At 40.7% G+C, this 27,267-nt stretch overlaps 1 protein-coding gene across 1 annotated transcript in view; it reads right to left on the minus strand.

Annotated features, from left to right (window-relative positions):
* The window catches only part of eif3h (eukaryotic translation initiation factor 3 subunit H), a 76,630-nt gene that overhangs the window by 39,808 nt on the left and 9,555 nt on the right, over positions 1 to 27,267 (minus strand). The window contains exon 2 of the mRNA XM_005798988.3: positions 26,919 to 27,075. Within this exon, the coding sequence (XP_005799045.1) occupies positions 26,919 to 27,075 (157 nt within the window). The remainder of the gene's footprint in view (positions 1 to 26,918; positions 27,076 to 27,267) is intronic.

Genomic DNA, 27,267 nt, shown 5'->3' on the forward strand with positions numbered 1-27,267 from the left:
CCTCCTAGCTTAAAACACAAACACCCGTCCTCATTGGCTTTAAATAACAGCCAAGGCAAGCGAGCAAAACAGTATCTGTTGCGGGCTGGCTGGAGGAGGTTGATAAATCAGGCCTTGATTGGGCAGCTGTGGCCTCTAAACCCCCGTCTGTAGAGTATAACCCTATCCTGCTGAGGCTGTTAACAAGAACAAAGTGGAAAGGTGGAGGAGAGGGAAGGTGAGACGCTCAGGGTAAAAAGAACAAAGATGGAGAGTGGTAGGACAGCTGGAAGAGTGGAGCTGGAAGAGTGGAGGAAGGTGTTAAAGAGGAGAAAATGAGATCAATGAAAGGGGAAATGTACAAAAGAAAAGGGGACGACTGATCTTCTTTGCTGACCTGAATCTGAACCCATTGGTTATTTTATGCTAAGCAGGTAGAGCTTCACTTGATCATTTGACAAAGTGAGGATTCAAAGACTTAGACATGTTTTTAAAAGAAGATAAGCCTGATAATAATATCTTCATTTCTTGTCTGCTGCAACACGTCTATACAAACAGCCGCCATAGGCCAAACATCAGTTTACTGTTTAATGACTCTTGCCAGAGCACAATGCCAAGAGTCTCCTCTTCCAGCACAACAATGCCACTCTGAAAAACAACCTCTCCAGGTCTGGAGGACGGGACAGGGACGGCCGTGTGCACAGACCCCCTTTTCATGCACCGTCCTGCGGGGGAGGGGTGGATGCAACAATCTATCCTTTTAATCTCACCTTTTATTTAGAGATTGACATGGTCCAGGAGACAAAAATACGCGTGGTGAATGGACAGGAGAATACAAGGCAGGGGCAGGGACGGAGGAGGACACGGTGTATAAGGGGCAGGAGAGGGAGTGTAATTCAAACCACAAGAGGCGTTTGTGTCTGGGGAAAAAGGTTCTGGAAGTGGATGCATTTCTTGTTGTAGAGTGGATCAACAAAGCCAGACCTTTAGATACTTTGAAATGAGACTTAGGACATTATGAAAACATGCAATTGCATCATTATCTCTGAATGCTCTTTGTGAGCTTTAGCACATTGTTTAGTAAAATACCTGATCAAGTGTTGGTTTCAAAGGCAGGAAGAGTCAATCACATTGGCTAAATATTTAATTGGCCAGCAGGATGTGTTTCCATGGCATTAAACAATGCTCTGAACCCAGAATATTGCAAACATTTTAAATACAATAGGAATTGTGATTGGATGGATTGTTTAGCCCTTCTTCCAAACAACCGATATCTATTTGAGCATCGGTTTTGGTACCAATCTATGATGTTTATTATATATAAAATGCATCAGCGTTAGCTCTGGGTGACTTCTATGGTTAATATTTTGTATTATAAGGTATTAAAGATTGAATGCTGTTATTGCTTGTCGAAGCAAAATTTCCAACTTTTCAACATTGAATTTCCAATAAAACTGCTTTCGATGTAAGTGCCGTTAAAAACTAGATTTTACTTTCCGCACAGAGAAAGGGAGAAGGCAGCGACAGTACAGTGGGTTATTTTTATTGCTAAAAAGCATCAAGTACTTGCTTTTGAATTTTAAAACTGTGCAAGGGAAGTTTTATATAGATGTTTTAGTATAAATGCAGGGAAACATTGAATATTCCTGCAAGCTGTTTACTGGGTAATACTGAATCAACTAACTTTAACCACATATAAGCAAGCTTTAGAAAACTCTGGTTTGTTTTCTGTAACTTGTTACCAGCATTGTAGCTAAAAGCCAATCGTAATACTTTTGCAAGAAACTTAAACATGGAAAAAAAAGTGCTGCAGGATCTTTGACAGCGATAGGATTTTACATATTTATGCAATAAAGCATATGTCCCTGACCTTTACCTGATTTTCACTAACCTAAAAAAAACAAATTTCCTCAAAAGACCATACTGTTTATTCAATCATTTAAAGAATAAAACAGAGGTTTCTTTCCATTTTTATGCATTGTTAAACAAGTAAAATAAAGAAGAAAATCTACATTTTTGGCATTCATTCCATCTATCTGCAATCAGAAGTAATCAAGCAAAAATCGGATGAATTTTATCAGTGCATTCTGCATTTGAGGACGAGATGAATGAGCCGATAAATAACATTCCCGCAAAGAAATGGGCGATGGTTAAAAAAATGAAACGGGAAAGGAAAGGACGAAGCTAACAAAACACCGTGTGAAAAAGTGGAAGTGACAGACTGAGAGTGGGTCTGCTGGAGAGGGGCCCGGAATATGACCAGACTTCTCAGCAGACTGAAACAGAGCTCAGCGGAGGGGGGAGGCATCCTGCGCTCTAACCACCCCATTTGTCTCGGCACTTCTGCTTCTCTCAGTAGGAGTTCTTACCTCTCAGTCGCCACTGAAGCGTACACCTGGCCCAACACCCCATCATTAGCAGGGAAATTGGGCACAAACTCCCAGACAGAAACTGAAGGCTGAGCGACTGACATCAGCAGGGAGAAAACCACAGACTGTTTATTCCAGTCAGCATAGTTGTTTATAACCTTAACTCTAACGAGCAGAGGACTGCCTTATGTTTTATTAAAAAAAGGTATAAAATGATGACTTCACTTTTACAGTAGTACTGCAGTGCTTCTTTTTGTATTTGCCCATTTTACAACCTTTTCTAATACAAAAACAACAACCTAGTAAACGGTACTGGTCTTTTCATTTTCCAATCTGCAAGGCAAGCTGGAACACATTGGAGAGTTGCTTGAGTACTCTCAAAGTAACACTCTAAAATGATTTTAGAGAGGACTATATAACTGCAATTTAAATCTTTGGAGGCATCGCAAGTCGATTTAAAGAAAACCAGTAATTAAGAAGAAGTGTTATTTACAGCTAATTACCACATTTCTAGAGGATACTTATTTAAAGAGCAGTGATGGGCATTTAAGTGACATTCCTTCCAAAACAGGGTAAAAATATAAAGCATCTATCAGCCTTTGCTTAATCATAACTTGTAGTAATAGTCCATGTAAAGCCTTTTCTTTATCCATCTGATCATTAGTCTATTCAGAGAGGCCTCAAAGTCCCTCACCGTTTCATCAAGTCATCTTAGACAAACAAAACAAAAGTTGTGCTTTCTTTAAAATTGTGGAAAGCTGGGTCGAAATACTTCTGTGTATCATGAGACGTAAATCGGTTGTTTTTTTCTCGAGCTCTGACGTGAAATCACAGAATGTGCTGTGAAGAGACATTGATCTGGCGAAGGTTCTAAACAACATTTTGAAGTGGTAAGACTTCTACAACACAGAAAAAAGGCACCACTAAAGATTACTGAACAGTTAATTATTTACTTTACTTGAATTTGAGAACAAACTAATAACATGCATCCACGCTGCAAAGACCAATCTAGGACATAAACACGTTGCTCTTGCTTTATTGAAGCGAATTACATCTCTGTACAGCCAATGATAAAGCATGCAGCTAGTTTTACAGGTTGGAAACTCAACTGAGTACCACTGATCACATCAGAGGGAAATTGAAAAGGGTGCTTATAGCCTTGGGTTACAGTCGTGAGATCCAAAAAGCTTGATTTATATCTCATTACACACCAGCCGAGGTATTCTCTCTACTGGAGGTGAGCTGAAAAACACCAACTAATAAGATACAAGCTGGCACTGAACCAGACAGGAGGAAGGACATATTACGTTTTCTTGCTCTGTAATTTGACGTGTCATAAATGATAAAGGGGGATATAAGATTTTTTTTTTTTTTCATTTCTAATATCTAGTGTTGTGTAATAGGTTCCAATGGAGGTCCCATGCTGGCCAGTCCGTTGTGGTTAGCTGAAATAAGGGGGTAAAAAATAACAGATGGGCATCCTAAATGAATGGCATATCAATGGAAGAAGGTGAACGAGGCTGATAAAATACCCAGGCTATTACACCTAGTGTAAAGCTGGGTTTGTGTTTGCTCCCCACCTGGGGAGGGCATAGCAATAGGATCAAACAGAATAGGCTGACAGGAGCACCGGGGTGCCTCAGGGCAAGACTTTGCAGTGAAATCTGGGGCACTTCCATTTTTAAGACGGACACATGCAGCTACTTTGGCACATACACCCAACATAAATACTGTTCCTGACCAAGTACAAATATTTTTATAGAAACTGTAGCCTCATTTTCAAAACACTTAGAGTCACACTGATGGGTTTTTTTTCCTGTCAGTGTGCAACAAAGAGGATGTTTTGCCTCTGAACCACCAAATGAGATGGTCTGGGTCTCATAACGGTCGATTTCAGTAAGGATCAGCTGACTCTGCTACTTGACGGTGTGTTGTGGTAATTAAAAAAAAAATTTAAAAACAAAACAAAACACACCGGGTGTCATGCATATGATTTCTTTCCATCAATGCACATTAGGAAGGGCGAGGTTAAGTGTGCAGAAATGGAAAAGCTCTCGGGACTTCAGCTATAGGTAGTTTCTCAGACAGCAGTGATGCTCAGAGGATAAAAGCAATTTAAAACCACCTATGTGTTGACCTTTATAATAGCTAATGCAATCCAAATTTTATGAGCAAAACTCTGTAGCATCTGCTGAGTCCCACTCCACACTGCTTTTAATTGTACACTGCTCACGTCTTGTTGGAAAGTTGTTGTCACACTATGTTCAATCTTGCCATGCATGTTGGAATATTGAAAATGTTTCACAGGGATTCTTTCACAGGTATGCAAGAATGGTTTAAAGAACTGATTGTTGCTCTACACTCAAGTTGCAGGCATTTTAGTTTGGCTACATTATGTTTTTTAGCATCCAAATACATCTGGAGGTCAAACCACGGTCACATAACCTCAAACTAGCTCGTCGCTAAATACTCGAGAGTTCAAACGTGTACGGCGGTCCAGTGTATTATGTGATGGATGTTGTAAATTGGCCCAGACTGGGAAGGTATGATGGTCACATTCAGTTTCTACAAGTGTGCTAGAACCAATTAAACCAGCGAGTATGCTGCAAAGCGGAGGGAGAACAGGCTGACTCAGCAGACAAAGACCCCGGCAGATTGCAACCAGACCCAGTACCTGAGGCAATTATTTGCCTGCGACATGTCAATAAGTTGATGATACTCGGTGCAGACCAGTTGGTTAAAATATTCATGAATTCTGCTCAGAGAATCCTAATTTTATACCATGTTGTATTCTCCCTACAGCTTTCACAAGAAAGTCAAGCAGACAGACAAGCTTTCAAACAAACCACTACACACTGTACTCAGGTCAGCAAAAAAAAAAAAGGCATACAGACAATCAAATGACTTTCAGCCTGATAGCTGAACTTAGATTTAGTTGGCTGAGGACACAACAGGCTATTGGCAGTCAGCCAGCTCATCCACCTAAGATCTAATACAAAGCAGAGAGCCTAGTAAATGCCACAGGATCACTACCTTGTTTTTTCATAAACCATGAATTATAGGTGAAGAAAAAAAGTAGAAAAACATTCTCAGAGATACACACATGTGTATATCAAGATATATTGAAGTTGAAAAGTCTGTAGAGATCTCAGTCTGTGGAGTGACATGACAAATGTCCAAAAGAAGATTATCTTTAGAGCTATATATGTATTAAAAAATCCTGAAAAGAATACAGAAACGTTAAAAACTCTTTTAGATGTTGCAATTAGGGCTGAAAAGATTCCTCTCATGATTCGAGTACCTCGATTATTCAAATTCCTCGAGGAAAATTTACCTGCCTCGGAGCTTCGTTAATTTATGCTTTATTATTTAGCGAACCGTGTTCCGGCCGGGACATTATTTGCGTTGCGCGGAGCTCTGACTTCCGCCTTCGAGTTGTTGATGAATGCTAAGTGTAAACGACATAATGTCCGATTTTCAAGTTGGACATTATGCCGTGGGGATTTCATTGATTGATGATAACGCTCGGGTTTTCATTGTTTCGGGGGACCAATAAGCATCCTTAAAATGATTGGCGCGATGCCTGGAGTAGGACAGCCTTTCTCCTCCGGGAGTTGCTGGTTGAAAGTGAATGGCGGAAACAGCGCTGGAGGAATATTTATACAGGTGAGCGGATAGACTGAGCGCGGCAGGCGGCTGAGTAGTTGATGGTTACAGTGCAAGTGTAACTTACGGACGAGCCACACAATAAATTTCATATCATCCCGGTCTCAACAAACGAGTGGCGGAAATCATTGTGGCGGTGCATGGCTGGTAGATGAGTTTCTGAGTGTGACAGACGAAGGTGTAGTAAATATCCCGTATTGCTCCCCCCCATTCTTACGTTAGTCGCCTGGTCTATTTCCTCCCCTCCACCACCATCTTACGTTTGTTCGCTCGCCTGCTCCCCCTCCACTCCAAGCCCCCCACTCCAGATGACATTTCCCATATTCTCAAACCCAAAGCTTGACAGGTATGGGGAAAGGTGAGAATTCATCTATTAAACTGACTGAAGATGAATACATAAACCAAAAGCTGGAGTATAGACATTTTTTATGAGTGCATTTGTGAGCCTGCGTCTTTATTATTAAATTGAATATAATTTCAGATTTTTGTATAACTTTTCTTCTGGTTAACTTAGAAAGTGAGCTATTATTGTTACAGGTTAATTTTTTAAACTGCAAAAAAGTAACTGTTAGGGATGCTCAAAAGTGAAAAATTGGACCGATATTGGTATCCGATAGGAAGACCAATGTTATGCCAGATTTACCAATATTTTATAAAAATAAATTTCATCAGATTACTCAATTAATCGTAAGAATCATCGATAAATTACTCGATTACTAAAATATTTGTTTGCAACGGCCCAAAATGCTAATGGTTACACATGCAGCAAGAAGAACTATTGGAGAAAAAGCGTTGATTAAAATATAGATTTATGACAACTGATATTTTACCAATATTCTCCTTACAATCAAATTATTTTCCAATATCTTCCAGCTGTAATTGTGTGTTGACAAACACAACACCACATAGTTTTATTGCATTTTTTTATGTATTGACAATTACTATAGGTTACTAGCTAATAGGGGTGGGTGATATGAATTTCAGTTTTATCATTATATTTTGCGAGCCAAGAGATGTTGAAAGGGACAACAGTGACAATTAGAGCTGTTAAATACTTTGGCAATTGTATGTCGCAGCAATTGCAGCCCCAAAGACAAATAATGCTCTTGAAAATCATTCTAATTTATAATTTGCTGCTTTAGGTCACCAGTCACATACAGAAGTGTGATTTGTAACACTGAAATGTACACCCAAACTGTATTTCTAAATTTATTGATGTTTATTGATGCTTTCATTGAACAAACAGCGGAAAGAACATTAAAACTAACAATCCTGACAATAAGGAAAGTTTTTGGAGGGTTTTAAACATTAATTGGAATTTATAGTGAAAACGGTAAATCAAAAATTCTTATAAGAAATTTATCACGATAAATTATATACGATGCGATAAATGTCCACCCCTTCCTGCCAATACTGTGAAGCCATGATACTGTGGTATTTTTACTCAAGACAATCGGACACCAATCAATGCCTCGAAAGGGACAGCAGCTCTGTTAAAGTCATAGTGACTATAACCAAGCAGCCATTGTATATGCAGTAGCTGAATTTGATAACATTACGACAGGACATCTTTTGTGGCAAAGTATTGGGTTTCAAAATGCAGGGCAGGATTAGACAACCTTCATAGTATTTTTCAAAACACTCAAAATGACACTTTCACTCATGCATTACGAGGGCAGGTGGCAATATTCTGTCGACGACGGCAGCATTAGGTCGAGAACAGTCAATTTAACAATATCGTCAAGGCAAGGAGGAGGTGCGAGAATGCGCCGCCGTTTGCTTTTCCTCATTCATTTCTGCTGCCCCGCTGCCTCTCCAATCAATCAATCTGGGTCCCGAGGCCAGACTGGGAATGAGTCTGCCCATTCCCCTAGTGCCGTCTGATTGTATGTGTGTGTGTGGGAGACGGCGAAATGAGCAGGAATGGTGTACTTACATGTGACAGAGACAAAGGGAGCGAGTGTTCAAAGGGGAGCGTGTAAAACCATGACAACACGCTGGAAAGGGGGCAGGTTTGATGCGTGTGGCCTGAAAATGGCCTCTGCTGCATGTGTGTGCTGTCCGTCAGCACTTGTGTCTGCAGTGGCGGCCGTTATTAGCCAGAAGCAAAACCTCTCACCCTGGGTAGTAATGTTAACAGTTATAATCAACAGCGGCACCATCGGCGCGAGCGAACCACACAGTTTATGCTGTAATACTCAATGACACAGGAGGTGAACTGCGATGGACCTCGCAAGATGCTGCAGGCCACAGCGACCGTGTGCAGGCGGTGAGAAGTGTTCTGGTGTGTGCTCGGGTCTGAATGCGAGGATACACATAACTGCGTGTCACAACACATTCTAATCACCACCTTGACAGGGCTGATGAGGGCCTTGCCTGGAAAGCATTGGGCGGTTGAATACACGCACGCACACTAACACGGGCCAGAGTTGATATCCACCGAGGTCGAGTGGAGCAGAAGAGCAATATAACAGTCTGAAACTTGGAGAGCTGTATTTTCTTCGCCCTCCGTTTCCTGCCTTTATTTTCTGAATGTAGTGAGTGGGGCAGGAAACAGAAAATCAACAGCTGAGAAGGGGGACAGATGGGCCAACCAGACTTGAATTAAAAATAATTAGAATTTTGTTTATTTTGATCCTTTATTTGCCTCGTTTCCCCCCACTCTCTCGTTCCCCTTCTGTCATCACAGCAGTCGCAACACTGGCAATGTGCTTTAAGATCTCAGCCACTGTCGTCTAATTTAGATATGGGGATTTCAGACAACCAGTGCTGAACTGATGCTCAGATTATAAAAAAGGGATTAAAGATGATGAGTTGTGTTATAGTGGTCCATAAAAAAAAATGTAGTGAAGTCTTCATATTTACACCATACAGTTTGTTTCTATGTTGACTCTAGTGCACAGGATAAAACGACAGATCTTGCTGTAAAAGTGTGATGTGAAAGGGAGCTTGTGCGCAGTGTACCTAACACTTTATTAGGTACATCTTACCGCTACTGTAATCAGCTAACTTTATTTGCTGTTGCCTCAGAAACTACACACTCAGAGTGTGTCAATAGACTGGATTTTTGCATTGCTGACCAGTAAACCCCCAAAACAGGAAGAACGTTGCGAAATCATATTCATCTTCACAAACATAGGCAATTTTATGACAATTTTATGACATGTCCAGCATGAACCTGGACACAATCTTCACTCGTTCACTCCCAAAAAACAAAACTAAAAAAAAAAAAAAAAAAAACAATTAGCGATTTGTAAAACCTTTGTTGGGAAACTTGTGGAGATCGTAATAATCTTAGAAATGGAAGAATGATTCATTTCTAAGCCTTGCTACTGCACTGAAGATATTTTTGAGATCAACGGAATGATTTCTTTCTTTTTGTTTTGGACGTAAAACAAATTAGTTTTCCAGAAAAGTCCGACCACTATCTTGGTTTAATAAATTATTGCATGTTGCGCATAAAATGTAATAATATTTGTAGGTTTGTTATTTTAAAAAAATGTCAGTCAGCTTGTACTACCAATTTTCAGACATCGTCAAATATGCCATAAAGTTTGGACACCGATGCCAATAAAGATTTCTCCACTAACAATTGAGAATGATACTAATAACAAAAAATACAAAAAAATAATTTTAAATCCAAATCAGTCAGGGTTATAAATAATGTAAGAAAATTTAAAGTATTTCTACTCTGTAATGACAGAGTCTGGTTTACTCTTTATGCTTGATTATATCCTGAATACGCCACATATAAACTCCCTTTGGTCCAAATGAACAGAAAACTCTATAGTTGGTAGCATCTTAAAGTCTCAATCAAGTTAATATCTCAACACTGCCTTGCATGTTAACAAACCCTCCGACAGCAAAATAACACGCCGTTTCAGGAAACTGAAAAGACCAATTCCTTTTTCCGGGCTGGAATTGTGTGCTTGAGAAGCTCAGAGGCTTAGAGCAGATCATGCACATCTTTATTAATACTTTAAAGCCAAGAACAAAACAAAACAAAAAAATAACAAAACAAATGTTTAGGCGCATTACAATTTAAAGACATTTCATCCTACCAGTGTTCTGCTAAGTGAAGAACGGTGTAGTCCCACGGCAGCTCTTATTTCTCATTCTATCTTACTCTCAGGACTCGGCACATCACCTCTAATTTAATGAGTCTAAACTCTTGACCCATTCATTCAGCACAGCTGAAGCCACACTTTGACTCTGCACTCTATTTCCTAAAGTCATCAGACTCCCATCTGTTTTGTAAGGTGAAAACAGAGTGGCTTTTACCATCTATGTGTTTACTTCCGCTTGTTTTGTTTGGGGTTTTTTCTTCCCTTTAAAAGGCGTCCCTGGGAAGCAACAAGCATTCTATAAATACATTTGTGACTTTTTTTTGTTCATGTTTAGATAACTTAAAACACTACGCTGACTACTGTTGCTTACAATAGAGAACAAACATAAATGTCTGAAACTACCTTGTTTCAGTGCTGTTTGCTCTTCCTTATTTAAACTGGTTGCTTTTGGAGTTTAAATGCTTTCTTCTGAATCCGTTACAAATACCTGCTAATCTGTAGAGTCCTACACCTCGGAGTGCTCATTGATAATCTGTGCACTTCAGGGTCAACATAATTCATTCACAAAGAAAAGCCTGCGTTTGTGACCGGAATGCCGGCTGGCTTCCAAAGCGAAGAGCAAGTGGCCTCGGTAAATAGAAATGAGGACAGAACACACATTCTCCATTAAAAGACAAACACGCTAAGATCTTGAGATATTATTTCAGCCGTGATCTGCCACTAAAGACACAATAATTCTACGGGTTGCCAATTTCCATCTTAAGCCACATTTGCTTGGTCGTGTTCCCTCTGTCCCAGTGGCACAAAACAATATGCTACTTAGGCTGTGAGCTGAAGAAACACTTCAAGCTCAATTGCTACCTATATAAACTAGATGTAAAGCATTCTATTGATGTGTTCTGAATCTCTTCTTTCCGTGTCTCTATATCAAGAAAAAATATCTTTACTTTCAGATGACCAGAACAGCTTCCTTACACCCACATAAACGCAAGTACAAAAGACCTTTTTTTCTCCAAGAGAACTTTTCACAGCCTCTAAAGTGATTCTGTGCTTCTGTATTCTGGGGTTTTAGGTCCATCCTTTGTGTCAAATGGTCACAAACACCAGGAAAGTGATCAGACTTCTTTAGAGCACCTCGGAACAGAAGCACTGCCTTTATAGTACGTTCTTACCTGTCTGAGTAAAAGGTCTCCTTCGAGATACAGAAAGCCCTGAATGGTGGGTGATGAGGGGTTGACAAAGCAGCTCGGGTTTAGAAGATAGAAAGTCTTACAGTGGCTTCTAGGTATAGCAACAGCTTTTACAGCTGTGAGAGGTAAAAACCAAAACAGAAACACTAGCCATAATCCAGTCCACATATATGTCTGTATCAACATTTGAATATGCTGGTGCAACAAGAAACAAAACAGTCACCAAGCATAAGTAATAACTGGTTAAATCAACAAAAAAGGGAGAGAAAAGGGTAGCTGTGTTAATTGTTAACAACCAAGTTTGGATGTCCTTCACACATGCAGACCATCATACTCGATCAGAATGACGGATGGCTGTGTGTGTTAGACCCCTTTGCCCATTGTGACAGCTGTAACCCCCACATGCCAGGACAAATCACCACCTGCCCCCATGCCAGCCCACAATGTGCCCACCACCAAACTCTCTGACGGGCAGACTGGAGAATGAAAAAGCTGATCTTATGGACGGTGTTACAGAGGGAAGAAAGCTAACATTTTGTTGTTTTCAGTATCGATGACCCATATTTTCTATATGTATTTACTGTATTTTCTACAATCATCAAGACATGCCTGTGGTTAAGAGAGCAGGAGACGAAGTCATATTAATAATCAATTATTACACATGATGGGAAGGCTCCCTAGCTGCTAATGTTCCCTGATGTCCACAAAACATCCTTCATATCTGGTGACCTTAACTGGCTGTTGTGCCTGACTGTATGACACCAACAGGTGTACCACTTCCATACAAATCAAATTATTTAAACCCATTGTGCTCTGCGTACGTTTTACCCAAATCCAAACTTCCATCCAAGTAGCTAGCCTTATTTTTGGTCACTGAGTATAGTACATTCGATGGGGTTAAAACTGTACCCAAAAGGCCACCAGAGTAATTAAATCTAAAGCTCAAGCCAACTTGAGAATAAAACCAGAAGACAGAACATAAAGTTGTAATGGGTACAAATATTGTGAATAAAGATCAATAAAATCAATTAACGTATCAAAGCATTTAGGTCTTATTACTGTATTAATGACTTCATCATAGACTGCTAAATGCAACACTCTACAGTGTGTTGCTCCAGATATAGCATGGATCCCAATGTCTTGCACAGTCATTTCCTCTCTGGAGAAAAAGGAGGACAGACGCCTTCGCTCTGCGTTTTGTCAGAGCCAGCTGGTGCTGAGGTGAGCTGGGCAGATAGCTTGTCCTCCTGCCACGGCGTTTTTGTCCACACATTCCTTCATCTGTCTAGAGAAGGAGAGCAGTGATAAATGTGGCAACTTGTCGGGAAGTAAATGGTGCTATCGAGTCGCGGTCTGGTCCGGTGTGTCGGCAGAGTCACGGGGCTAATTTTCCACGGAGTGGCTGTAATGGGTTGTGCGTGTCTATTTGTGTGTTTGCGCCAGCATACCCCACCAGGGTCCATGTTCCACCTGGAACAGTGGATCAGGTGCAATTAATCTTAGTTAAGCAAGCCTTGTGGAGGGCTGCCTTTCTTTCTTGTGCATGCACGTACAAATACACACACCACCACAAGCAGACACACAAACTCTCAGGGATGCAACGAAGAGAGAATGGGAGCTTGGTAAGGCGGCTTCTTTGTGCATGCAACACTGACAAGTTAACCATATGCACTGTTGACAGCCCCGCTTGTCACTTGGTTTTGTTTTTGTAGCGGGAGACGATGAGGAAGGGAAAATGCTGTCACGTTTTCTGCGTATTGCGGTTCATATTTTTTGAAGGGACAAAAAAGCAGACAAATTTTACTTGATGTCCCTGTCAATATTTTATCTTACGATATGTTTAGTCGCGAGAGCTGACATTATGCTCCAGCGTACACGGCACAATGTGTAGCAGTCTCAGAGCGAGCGATGTCAAGCAAGGCAAGCCAAGTGAAGCAAATGAAGTCAAATACTTCCTGCTACAACTCTTTCCTCCTTCGAGACAGGAACGGAGAGCACAAGCCAGTCTTAGTTTACAAGAGTAGCTTCTTAGACAAGTGTAGCACAGCTGATAATGTTCTATGTAGTTTTCACAGCTTCAAGATTGACTGAATACAAACTATGTGATGTTTTTATGTCATGAAATGGGAGTTTGTTACAAGGCTTTGGCTGCAAAAAAAGACCAGGAGTACAAAACAAATACTTTCGGGGTGATCTGACTGACAGCAGGTCGAGAGACTTTCAATTTATGGCCAGAGGGATGGATTGAGTAAACCCATCCTCTCTCCTCCCACTGTTTTCCTGCTCTTCTACTGACAGTTTCCTACGCACAGAGGGAGCCACTGAAAGGCTTCTTTTCCCTGGTTCGACAGGATTCACAGAAAGGACTCCAGTTCTGCCACAAATCCTTAAAATAGCCTTGCTCGTGGTGAAGGGAGCCGGATTGGCGGCCCCTCAGTCGGAGGAACAAACGGGCTTCCTCTCCTAACTTTGGTTAATTTAATCTACAGCTGATCTACTGCACTCAACTTTAACAGAGGATAGTTCACATTAAGACACAAAAGGTGCAGTACTTAAACTCCTCTTTGAACATTACAAAAATATAGTAAATTTACAAATTTTCTTTTTTTAAAGGAGCAGCATTATCTAAAAGCAACTGTTTTGAGCTTTGCATCATGTTACAATGTTATTCCCGCAACAAAAAAATAGAAAATAGAGCGTTGGTGGTGATTTGATTCTGTCATGCATGTTTGAGAAACCTTTGAATCTCCAGTAGCACCTATTCAGCTATGCAAGACACTGGTGCAGACCCGTCCCCTGCGAATCCACCATTCAGCTCAATCAGACTAGCCAGCAATTGGCAAACATCTGGTAAAACTGCACATCTGCCAAGCTCATTATGTGGGCTATGTCTTCAAAATGAAGAGGATTTTAAAACACAAACCTTGTTCACAGCCACAAAAGTGAAAATGGATCCTCAAAGGGCCTTTCAGCAAGATAAAGGTCAAACCATGATCCTGCTAAATCAACAAAGAAAAGATCAAGACAGAAAATTAACCTTTCTTCCACATCTGTGAATGCTATAAATGTCCAAGTTGTGAATATATTTTTGTTTTTGGGTGTAACCGCTGTGGCATAATCCCAGTTTAGGGCTTGTTCAGGAACACAGTAGTGCATCTTTACTGGAAGGGGTAAAGTCCTGTATATTAACAAAGAATGGCCATGTTCTGTGACGTTTCATCCCAAAACTGCCCTGTATTCCCACATATTTAGAACCACAGTACATATATTTACAGGTGTTTCTCTATTCTAGCCTCCCCCATTCAGGACTATCTGTTCAGTACAATTAATTGCAGCAACACCCACATAATTTGTCCCGACAAAATCCCATGTGTCTACATCTGTGTGCAGCTACAACTGTCAGACTCGCATGAGTAAACAATGGCCCACCTGTGAATAGCGCGGCTCCACTGAGCGGCGATGAAAAGGACGCACTTCAAATATGCAGACATCTCAGGTCAAAGCCTTCCAAATGTTCAGGCCAGACGATGCTGTGTAACACCCAGGGGTTGGATTAGCATTAAAACTGTTCAATAATTTAAAAAAATGTTGGCAGACAGAAACATAAGGGTAGAAAAAAAGGCTACCTCCTGCTCCACTAGTTTCCCATTGTGTCCTTTTAGAGGTGGGAATGTGTTTATTCCTCTAACTTAAGTCACGATTATTCCTCGACCATCTGTTTTCTAATTGCAATGCCCATGTTTCACTAGTTTTTACACCCACTGATCAACCTTAGCTGGCCATCCTCTCCAATCCAGACTCTCCATCATTCTCACTCACCCTCATAACTTTTTCTCTTTACCATCCCCTCACCCATCGCTCTTCCCATCCTGAAGTCTCTCTCTCCCCTATTTTTCACATCCTTGTCGCATTCTCCTCTCTTACTTTCCTGTAACCCCCTCTAAGTCCCCACAGCCCACCTAGATAATGCATTCTAACCCCCCCCCCTACCAAATTTAATGTGGGGCAGCATTGTGATGAGATGAGGGAGCAAATGAATAAAACAGTGGAACCGGTGCTGATGACGACTGCGCTCGGGGGACTTGCACTCCTGATTTATAACACCAGGTGAACGGTGAGGAGCGGGCGGAGGTATGGCTCGGCCAGATTTACATAACAGTTAAAGAGAAGCACAGTTTAAACCGAAAGAAGAAGGTATTTGCTGACAGGAACGGTTTTTTTTGGTAGATCTGGAATAGACCCAGGTTCCCACCAAGAAAAACAACAACAAAATCCCCCTGAAGCATGATAGTGCAACTTTAATGCATGTGCATTTCCCTTAAAGGTGGGCTTTGAGTGATTCCTAATTAGCCACTGTGAGGGAGGGTGGGAAGAAACGGAGGAAATCAATTCCCCATTTGGGGCAGGTAGAATGATCTATTGAAGGGCTCACCCCCAAGACAGGCCTTATCAGAATGATAGTCCTCCAACTTTTCAGACAACACATACGGACATGCTTCGTTGCATACTGAGAAGTGTTTGAGATTGGGGGGGGGGGTTCATGGCAGGGAAGGTTTTAATCCCCCTGACTTTAATTAACCCGCCACGAACGCGGCTGCCACCAATGACAGCTGAGAAAAACCAAGGGCTAACCTTGCAGACCTTAGCAGAGGAAAACATTGATATAATTGGACAAAATGAGTTCTGATCGTCTTCTCACCCGTGCTGCCTTGTGGCTGTGGTTTATGAAATTTTATTTATTTTAAGAAATTCAAAACCTATCCAGTTAACATTTTTAATTTTGGTTTGGCCTTCTGAGACTTTAATACCATAATCAATTATTGATTCACTGTCGGGTTAAAAAGTACATTTTACTTAGATCGTGCCCGTCTACTGCTGAGTTTGTAATCATGCCTTGTGAGACTGGTCATCAAGAAGGAGTTTAAAGTAAGAAGTATCAGGTACTCTGAATTATGTAAAACACGCTGCTTCCAAAGTACGGCAAGGAGACCCGTTTGCGCCAGACTGCAACTGAAATGAATTTGGCCCCTTGGCACAGATGGTTGATTCAGCCTATTTTTAATTAGGGTGAAAATATAACCTACCAATTACAATTTTCTTACGATACAAAATGTGAATTACAAAGTGTTTGTTTTCAGGAAAATGCTTTTTGCATCAATTTGACATATTCTGATTGTTTCACAACAAAAAAATGTATGAGTAGTATCTCAGATGGACACAGAACTCTTGATTTAGAAACAAAAATAGAAAGTTGAGGAATTCCATGAAATGGTCAAGGCTTGAAGGATTTATGCTGTTTATGATTTTATTAAATCCAAGAAAGTGAATCAGCCTGTTGATTCATGTGCTTAAAGACCAAAAATTGTGAAAGAAAATTGGCCTGGTTGTCCCATGTCTGTTTGTTTGACTTCTACATCTTTAGCTGTGCATACTATTTGATGATCTGACAAATTTGACTTTTCCCTAAAAATATGAATGTTTTCATCTTTTATGGTAGTGTTCACATTAAGAGAGAGATTGTGTTTGCCACTGCAGACTCCTGCATGTCATGTGACCTTCTCTATATCTTAAAACATCGCTGGTAATGCAGGTGAGAGCTGTGCCAAGAGAAGCCGAAACACTAGCCATTAAGTTGTAAGATGTTCAAATCCAAGTTTATGGAGTATGTGAACACATTTTAAAGCAGGTTTTGCTGACAGATGATGAAGTTTACATCTGCTGTAAAAATGTTCTAAGCCAAAATGTAAAAAAGTAAAAATAAAACATTTTTAACGTTAATGTTAGCCTAGCACTTTGGCAAACTCCACCACATAAAAAAGGTGAACGGGGGTTTCTGAACACTGCAGCATGTGTTGAGTCAGAAGCACCTGTACAAACATAAGGCTGCTCAGCAGAATTACCTGCTGATAAAATATCTGTCACTGTCATCAAGAGCAGCTCCTGAAGCTGGAACAGAGTCAAAATCTTAAAGTAGACCACATACTGATGAAATGTAGAATATTATTCTATTGCACTTTAAAGCAAATTAATTTTCTAACATACTGTATATGTGGCACTGATTCTGAAGAATCTTCCGACTGGGACTGTAATGACTGAAACAACAACAGAAAAATAGTAATTATGACATCCCTAATTTAAACAAAGTCAAATTGAATTTGCCTACATATAAGTTGTGCATAAGAGTTTGACTATTTCAGCAACTATTAACTAAGCTGGGAGTGGGCATTCCTGGCAATGAGTGTCAAAGATGAAAGCTGAATGAATGCGTGCTGTCCAGAGTCTGAATGCATGGGATTTCAATGCTGTATAACATACTGTGTTTAAGCGAAATCCTTTTCAAAATTATGCCATCACACGCTGAATTTATAATGACAGCTGCTATTCAATATGTTGTGCATATTGAATAGCACAACACAAGTGAAATGCAAATCAAGAAAACATAATATGCACAATAACAAAGGCCAGGAGGCAGAGAAACAATTCGCAACTGTCTTGAGGAGAACAGCCATCACTGAGCTCCAGTATAAAATAGACTTCAGTTACTTCTGCTTTGCCAACACAAATTACAGAACCAATAATATTGAGTATACTGCAGTAGATCAGCAGCTACTTTGTCATTTTCAAATCTTTATGCAGCAATCTACTAAGGCTTTTCTACCTTTCTAGAAATCCCTGGAGCAGATCTCATTTTTGCTTGTTTTTATTATTATTATTATTATTATCATTACAGCTAGCAAGTGAGAAATCCAATGTCCCCATAATTTTTTCATATTTAGGATGATCAGAAACCAGACATTTGTTATTGGGATTTTATGTTTTAGACTAAGATGGATAGCTGTGAATAAATTTGAAGTCAGTTTTGAAAACAGCAATTTTGCATGTTCGTCTCCTACATGGTTTATGGAAAACCGCTATCGTTTTTTAAACTAACCCAGCTTTGTGGTTGTAATGTGCCATGTGAAAGTGTTTAAGGATTTACAAGTAAATGAAAGTACTGATATATATATATGTTCTGTGATTCTTGCTAGATATTTGTTTCTGAAATCAGAAGAAATATGTAATAGTACCCTTCCATTAACTGAGTTTTAAATCAGCGCCTGCAGATCTCTTGCAGGATCACATTTCTTTCTTTAGAAAATAAAAAAAATAAAAAACACACCACAAAAAAATCCAAGTTGAAGCTATGTGGTTAATTGGTTTGCTGAGAATTTAAACTGAGGCAGCAGGAGTGACATAAACAACAAACACCAAACTGAGACGAGGGTGCCAATCATCAAAATCTATCTCGTTAATGACTGCAGGTTGTTTACACATGAAGAGGACAGCTTGCTTTCTTCTTTTTTTTAATTATCCATCTTGCTAGAACTAGAGTAGCTACCTGACAGTCAAACATCCAACCTAAATGCTCTTTGGAGAAAAGAAGACCATTAGGTGTTGTCTGAACCGCCTTTTCTACAAAAACACATGTCTAATTACGGACGCGGCGCTCTCTGCAAAACAAGTCTGGACGAAACCTGATTGTTTCGCCAGCCTGACAACTGCTCCCATCTTCTTGACCAATGAGAAGCGTGACTTGAAGCTGGACAGAGAATTTGGCGGCTAGCAGCACCTGCGTTGGGCAGATAGCTTGTAGCTTGGCTTGAGGCAGAAGAACAAGCAGAAGGAAAGGGGCTGGCAGCTAACTTTGGAGAGGGAAAACATGAAACGGATAGCACACAGATGTAAAATGTACAACATGCAATGATATTACAGGCACCAAGAGCCAGTCTGTTAGCAAAGTTTGACGCTCGTACCATATTTGTTATTAGAGGGGGATTCTTCTAATCAGACAAACAAACAATCCAAATAATTGTGTCCTTGGCGGCGGGACTATAGTGGGCTTCCCAACGAGAAAAAAAAAACAAACAAAAAAAAACACTGAAACAAATGACTTCCAGCAAACAAACTGATCCATTTCTGGGATATGATTATCCCAACAGGACATTTGCTGGGCGCTTCAATTTTTCTCTCCAACAGTAGATAAATAATTACCCCTCATGGGGGCGGGGGAAATGGATGGAGGATTTGGTAACACACGAGGTAGAAGGTGAACCTGTGATTTCAAAGAAGGAAAAGGGAAATAGAATTGAAAAGCAGAGGCACCACTTACATGTGGTGAGTCTGGAAGGAGAGAAAAAAAAGGGGGAGTTAGAGCAGTTATAGATGAAAGGTGTGGAAAAAAAGGAGAGAGGTCTCATTTCACCCTGTCTGCAGGATGCTTCCTCCTGCAGATGAATGGGAGGAGGAGGAATTGGTTTGATAAAGTGACCCCCTTACAGACTGAAGAAAATGACAGCACCTTGTCAGTTTGATACATCCATAATATTAGTCCTGCGAGGCGTTTTTATCTGGGACGCCACGTTTGAGCTATTTACACAACTTACCTAAAGACGGTTTAAATATGCATCTGCCACACAGATGGTGGGAATCAGATATTTATATTTATGATGTAGTAAAATGTTTTTTTTTCTTACCATCTGATATTAACTATATTTTATGATTTCAGCTCAGTATAAAACAGCACTTTTTTTCTATTTGTTAAATGCCAGAAATATAAGAGATGTATTTTATTTTACTTTACATATTCCTTAGCAGAGTTAGTAGAATTGGTTTGAACAATATCACCTGCATTTTTCAAGCATTTTTTCACTAGTCTTGATTAATTTCCCCCCAGAAAGAACTCAGAAATCCAATCCTTTTCTAGTGGGTTAATGCACCGTGTCTGTAATTCTCACAAAACAGTACCATGTGGAATAGCTTACCGAGTGCATAATAATAAAGATGTTAGCTATTCTTAAGGCACAGGCTGTAAGGAAGTAAGTAGTTATTTAAAAAGTGTACTTTACTTATTTATCTACAAAGTTAGGTTAGCGGTCCTTTTTAGCTTTACCCAATAGGCCAAGACTTCATTGGCTAACAGAAAATGTCCTGTTTTTTTAGCATTTGCTCTTCTAACCTGCATGCTTTATTTGAGAAAATCATCAGCTTTACAGAAATCTAAAGGTAAGATACACATGGAGACTTCTGTCTGCAAATCTGATGCTAACTATCTGGCCAGTGGGAGCTAGCATGTAGCAGGCTTCAAACAACAGGAGTGAATAAGAGTTGCAATGATGAAAAAATAAATTAATCCAAGAGAATGTAGCAGAAGAACAATAAGACTCTGTGTGTGTGTAGGAGGGTCGCTATATTATATTTAATGATCAATTTATAGTCTGATCATGAGCTTCTTGATCCTAATGGAATCAAATCTTGAAATGTCTAAAGATAAAGTCACGCTCAGTGTGGGAGGCAAGTGCTGATCTTGATGGAAAAGTAAATAAATAAAAGTAAATAATGAGTTTGCTTCCAAAAGCAGACAGAGCGCTAAGGAGAAACATATTTTACCTTGTTAGAGTTATTTTAACAACAGATGGTTGCGCAGCAGCCTTACTGAGTAAATCTGCTTTATGTGAAAATCAATCTTTAGCAGATTACTGAGACAAAGTAAGACTTACAGTAACCTAATTTTATTCTGGCCTGTCAATAACTCACTCATGGAATAACGTAGGATAATTATGTGTGCTGAGTCACACCTCATTAGATCTGCCATTGATGAAGTTTGTCCCTTTAAACAGTGAAAGCATTGAGGAGGAGAAATGAGGGCTCATTTCTGGCTAATTTTATGAACTGACGTTCATTTATGTGAAGGAGAGGAAAAATACGGCACGCTGTATTAAAACCAAGTCTGTCCAGCGAGTCCAAAGAAACTCATAATCAGGCTCCAAACTCTATATCCAATCAAATCACTGAAGATTTGGTATAAGAAACAAATCAGCTTTTACAATATTTATCTTTAAGTCCATCCAGTGTTCCTGGCATACACTTTATATCAGATTCCCTGGCTACCTAGCCAATGTCCTCCTCTTCAGTATTTCACTTTTATCCACTTCACTTCTCCCGAGTGTGAAATCCAATTGTAAAAACCCAAAGGTGTGAGCAGCTGCCATTAAACACATGAAAACATAAAGCCCATGGCAGGACATGAAATGATGACAAGACAAATGTCAGCAACACTTCTAAAAAGAAAAAAAAAAGGAAAGAAAAAACCATGAATGCTGGACCAGTTGAGCCTAAAGAAAACCGACTGAGCTGACAAGAGCGATATGGATAAACGGTAAGCTTAAGCTACCCAGCTTCATTTAAGAAGCTGAATGTTGTGGAACAAATTTATGGCTTTTTATTTATTTATTTTTTAAAGTCCCATTTGCAATTGATTTAAGTTAACATTTTTATTGCAGCTGCAGAATAAAAAAACCCACAGAAACCAGGTTGCTTTTACTGCAAGTCTTTCAGGGGTGGTGGTGACATTAAAATGACTACTTTCCACAGCTTCATTCATGCCAGCATCCTTAATAATCTCTCTGTTCCAGAATGCAGCTTCTTTGTAATGCTTCGTCACCGATGCTGCAACAAAAAGACGCGGAGCACGTATTTTATTAGCATGCTCCTCGTGTGCCTCCGTTGCTCAAAATGCCTCGAGAGTCACCGGCTGGAGCGGCACACATCTCCCTCTCCATACGTTTAGTCGATGATGGAGGGACGGGGTGGGCAAGGACATGGCAGATAGGACGACTGGTGTCCAAGCCAAGGTTCTTTATTATTCTTTTTTCCTCATTGTTTTCTTTCATCCGAGGCTCATTCTGCTGCGTGCGCGTGATTACTAGTTCTCCTTCTAGCTCTTCGCTCATTTTGGTCACACTTGCCGCCGCCGGCTGCCCCGTGAGCGCGGCTCCACACTGGCACCTGTTGATGAGTCGGCAGCATAGCACATGCACACACACACAAATGGGCACAGAAACGAGCTTGCTTGCAAACACAGAAATTGATGAATTAAAAAAAATATATACGTCAGCCATAAAGGTTGTCAACCCAAACCACTGTTCCTTTTGGAGACATGTAGCAGGCGCGACGGTGAGTCAGATTTACACACACACACACACACACACCCTGATCCCAGCAGAGAGACAAGCCGACCTCGGAGGCAAACAGTATCCAGGGAACATGATGCTGCCAGCTAGGAGAGCGTCAGCTGCTCAGCCCAGACTTTCTGCGTCCAGGGGTTAATGATTAACTCGGTAAGCATCGGCGCTGATACAGACGGAGCTGCAGCATAGAAAGATATCATTCACCTCCTGCGATTCCAGTGGGAGGCTCGCAATGCAGCAGTTCAAAGCTTCTCCTAGAAACACCCAGGCTGGCAGAGGAAGGTTAGGATGATGAACCGTAAGGAGGCTCTGCTTGGTAAACTTCACACGACCAGCAGAGAGGATCACTGATGTTTCCCTCGGGAGGGCTTAGAAGATCTTCTATCAGAGCAGATCTCCTACACATCAGATCCATCCTTCCAATATCTCAGATACTACAAGAGAGGCCAAAAGCTGTATAAGAAACACATCATAAAACACTTTTTCGCTGTAACAGGACCCCAGAGTGTGGTGGCATGCATGCAACTAAAGATATAGAGGTTTAATTTTTCATTGTTTGCAACATTTCAAAACTTAATGCTTTCTTTCTGTTTCCATCCGCTAAGGCTGGTACTAGTGCTCTGACCCTCTAGAGAGGAACATGTTTTTAGATACTTAATTCAATACATGAAGAGCAAAAATCATGTCACAACACTAGGTTCCTTTAAATCAAGGCTAGTTACTGTATGATGTTTTTATGGTGTAAAGGACTTTGAACTATCTTGTTGCTTAAATGTGCTATTCTAATAAACTTGACTTGACTAGAACCCAACAGGATGAAGTGAAATAGGGCGGAATGATATTAGAAAAAACACAACCAAATATCACATCCAAGCAGACCTACCAATTGCCACATTGCAGTCGTTCATATTGCTATGACAACTGTATTTCAATAGTGTTCAGCTTGAAAGTGAACATTTGAAATGTAGTTTTTAATGTTTTTCTTTCTGAATATGTTATCAACGAAATCTGGACAGAAACCGCACAATACTTTCAGTAGCTGCATTCAGCTCCAGCTCAAACTGTATACCTGTACATCTCAGGGTTCAATAATTCACAGCTCGCACATCATGGTCGCAGACTGTACAACCTTACTGCTCACACTGTACGCGACACATTGAACTCTTGAATCTGGAACAGTAAAGAAGAAGAAAAACAGAAATGCGGAGACGCTCGCCAGTCTGTGTTTCCAAAACTTTGAAAATTTTCCTTTTTTCGCTTCCGTTTCAGCAGCCTGAGAGGTTCAAGTAAATTTGGCTCGTGGCACTTCTTCGACAGCAACACGCCGATCCCTCATCTCACACTGAGGAATGATGAGCCACAGAGGCCATGTGTCAACAAAAGGCCAAAACATTTAGACCTTTTGCTAAGCCAGTTAACCCAGAATCTGTGGGTTTGATGCAACAAGGCAGCCAAAACTAATAAAGTGGATTTATTGCAACGCATGTATCCAAATCCACTCTGGCAACAGTAATTTTGTATCAGCATTATGATCCAAGATGCTTAAAATAAATTTTAAAAAATAGGGCTGAAAGATATCAGGAACGCATGTAATCAATCATGAAAAAAAATTGTAATGGCTGCATACTGCAATATTGAGTGATTACTAATCAACCAAATTTTCCTGGTGCTTTTGTTTCCTTTGCAACATTACACTGTTTAAACTCGCTTTGCAGGCATTGGATCGTTACAGATCTCCTTCTTTGGAGACATTTTAGTGCAGAAAAGGAGAAAATATGAGACTGATGTTTGCAGAGCAGCTTCAGTAAACATTGAGCGCAGAAGAAGTGGTTTGGAACCGTTACAGTAGCTGTAACTGAGGAAACAACTCGACAGCTCTACAGAGGAACAAGATGGAGCTTCAGGAAAAATCAGGAAGGAAAACTGGAAGACATTTAACCTGCAAAGGGACAAAATGGATTTGGACATTTCAGCAGCTTGTTTTATAGAACCTGACGTAAGGTACTCCTAGTAAATTTAGAATCAACAGAGATGGGTCCCTGCTAATGCTAACAATGCTAATGGTTATAATCACTAATAAACATTAAGAACAATTTTAAAGACTGCCAGCAACATATATTGGCTCTGCTTTATGGAAGTAGTAGATGTTACTTCTGATTTCAGAGTCACCTCCACTCATAAATATTTAATGACTGGAAGTGGAGCTGCTAGGTGGGTGTTTGTTGCTGGATGTGGAAATGATACGATATTCTACCAACAATGGAGTCCAATAAGTGTTGACAATAACAGTTTTTTTGTTTTGTTTTTAAATACCGTTATGTTCTAGATTCAAGTTCGGGACTGGAAAAATTGGTCCCAAAGTCTGAAAGCAGCGTTCACTGTTCTGAAGTCTCTGTTGGTGTGATTTTTATTTTTCCCCAATTCGTTTGCAAAACCAGGGAAAAAAGAAACAACAGAACAGGAAATTTCAGCAGATCTTTAAATCCAAATAACCTGACTGAGGGCAAATATCATTGTTATTCGTTTATTTATGAAGCCACCAGCGACTGACTTCCAACAGCACACCATTTTTGTGAATCTTTTTGCAGCATAATGTACCAAAATGCTTCAGCTTGCAAAACAACTTTGGTTTAACAAACTGATCATGAACAACTCTTAGCAAATAAAAACTGAGCAAACACATCCAAACGAGTCAGCTTCTTGAAAGGTTGAAAGGTACAGTAGATGCCAAGGTCAACTTGCAAAGGCCAAATATTTAATACAAGTAAAATATCTGTAGACTCAAATATTACTCAACATTATAAACATTTTAGAGAATGATCAATATAACCTTATTGTTAACTCAGCTCTTGTTTTAGAAAATCATACATTTCTTCATCAGTATTATTATGCAACGCCAGTTTCGGCCTGGAGCATAACACTTCAGCTCTGACTTGTGCTGCAGGTGTGCAGAGGTTTCGAGGCGGCCCACTCCAACGGCAGCACAGATGAAGCGCCAACAATTAGCCGCTGCAGAACACGCGGCGCAGGCAGCCGACTGGCCCAGCTGGTCAGCTGTTTGCGTGGGCAGATAATTCAGACTGAAGTACAGGAACAAAATGACCTTATGTACAAACATAAAATCAACTTACTGTGATTTTAAGTTGAAACAGCCTGATCAACTGTTTTTACTTCTGTCACTGTCTCAGGTTTTGATTTAGAATCCCAGCAACACAGAGTGGAGAGAAACCATCTCCTGGAGGACAAGGAACCTGCAATTCGTGGTGTGATCTAATATCCAACAGCATGCTCTCAGTTAGGAGAGCAAAAGTTGGCAGGAACTAGAGAAACATTGTGAATTTGGTGCCGCGCCGTCAGATCACCTGGAGCCTGTCACCTTTTTCAGATGGATCGGGATCCGTTGGGAGGAATTCTGTCCCGGCTCTGTGAATCTGCCAGGAATCGCAGCGAGGCCGTCGTCGTTGAAGCCCTCGTTAACTTAAGAGTGGCAGATGGGAAACCCGGCCCTTCAAAAGTCAGTATCCAAACAAGCTTTGGCTTTCAGCGATGCAGAAACACACAGTGGGCCGGCGTTCCTTACACTAATGACCTTTAGCTACCAGCGGTGAATGTGTATCCTTCCTCGGTTTTTGGCAGCTGCTCATTAGCAACCGAGGCCTGTTAGACTCTCCTCCCTGTTCGCCTTTCCCTGCAGCTGCTCGCCTCCCTCAGATCAGCTTGCAGCGGGATGTGTTGAGGCTAACTGGGAGCTGAGAGGAGTAAGGCTCCGGCAGAGGTCAGAGGGCATGGTGGCAGGAGGGTAAGAGGGGGAAAAAAAATGGATGTTTGCAGACGGGGAAGAAATGAAAAGGTGTCGAGAGTTGTCCAGAATCAGATCTCAGGGACTCGAGTACTGCATGTTTTAGAGGTGAAATCAAGTTGATTTCCCTTCCACTTCACAATTACACACCTTGTGTTGCTCTATCAATTTAAATCCAAACAGAAATTCAAAGTACGACTTCTGATTTGGTCAAATTTTACAAAGTTCAACGGATGTGAATACTTTTGCAAGACAAAAATAAAAAAATATTCATCACAGTGATGTATTTTTACCTCTGACCCTCATGGTCTGCAGCTAGCTTAGCTAGCTTAGCGCTAAAGAACAGAAGAGCTAATCCTCAGTTGAGCATCACTGTGGAGTGAAAACTTATGTTGAGCAACTCTCGCTCCGTTTTGTGAGCCAACAATGAGATTCAAAGCCGATAAACGCTTTTACCCGGCTGTCGCTCACCGTGATCAGATAAAGTAAACTATTCCAAGTCCAAAAATAAAACCATATTTTCCACAGAAACATCTCAAATTAACGCTCCCGCTGCCATCTGGTATATCAACTCGAGAACTTCGGAGCTAATTAAAAACCTAATCATCCCAATTTGCGGTTTATAACCGCTGCACGGTGGAATTTAAATGACAAAGGCGCTGATATCAGTAATGAATGGAACAAGGAAGTGGTGAAATGTTACTGGAGCGTTCAAATATGATGATCTCATAAATTTGTCGTCGACTGTCGCCGGCGGATCGTGCGGCCACGGCAACTCAGCTGAACTTCCCCGCGGAGCTGGCGCTCGCTTTTCAGCCTCTGAGCTCATCGCTTTCAGTTACCTTCATCAAAGTCGGCGTCATCCTCGGTGTGCTGCGGGAACGGGAAGCAGTTAGTGATCTCCAGCCGGTCGTCTACCACCAGGCCCAGCAGGACGCCCTGAACCACCTCGCTGCCCTGGCCCTCTTCCTGGTAGTGCTTAATAATCTTCAGCACCACCTGCGAAAGCAGAGGGAAAGAAGAAGAAAACGAAAGAGGCAAACATCACTCAAACTATTTAACTAGAGCAAGTGGAAATAACTGAAAAGGCAAGTTATTGAGGTCTTTTTTTATTCCCTAGCAAGAAATTTTATTTGAATTCCTGACCTGGATTTTCATTTCCTCCTGTTTCTACTTTATTATCCACCGATT

The sequence above is a fragment of the Xiphophorus maculatus genome, chromosome 3, assembly GCF_002775205.1.
Source record: "Xiphophorus maculatus strain JP 163 A chromosome 3, X_maculatus-5.0-male, whole genome shotgun sequence".
In the NCBI taxonomy this organism is placed as follows: Eukaryota; Metazoa; Chordata; class Actinopteri; order Cyprinodontiformes; family Poeciliidae; genus Xiphophorus; species Xiphophorus maculatus.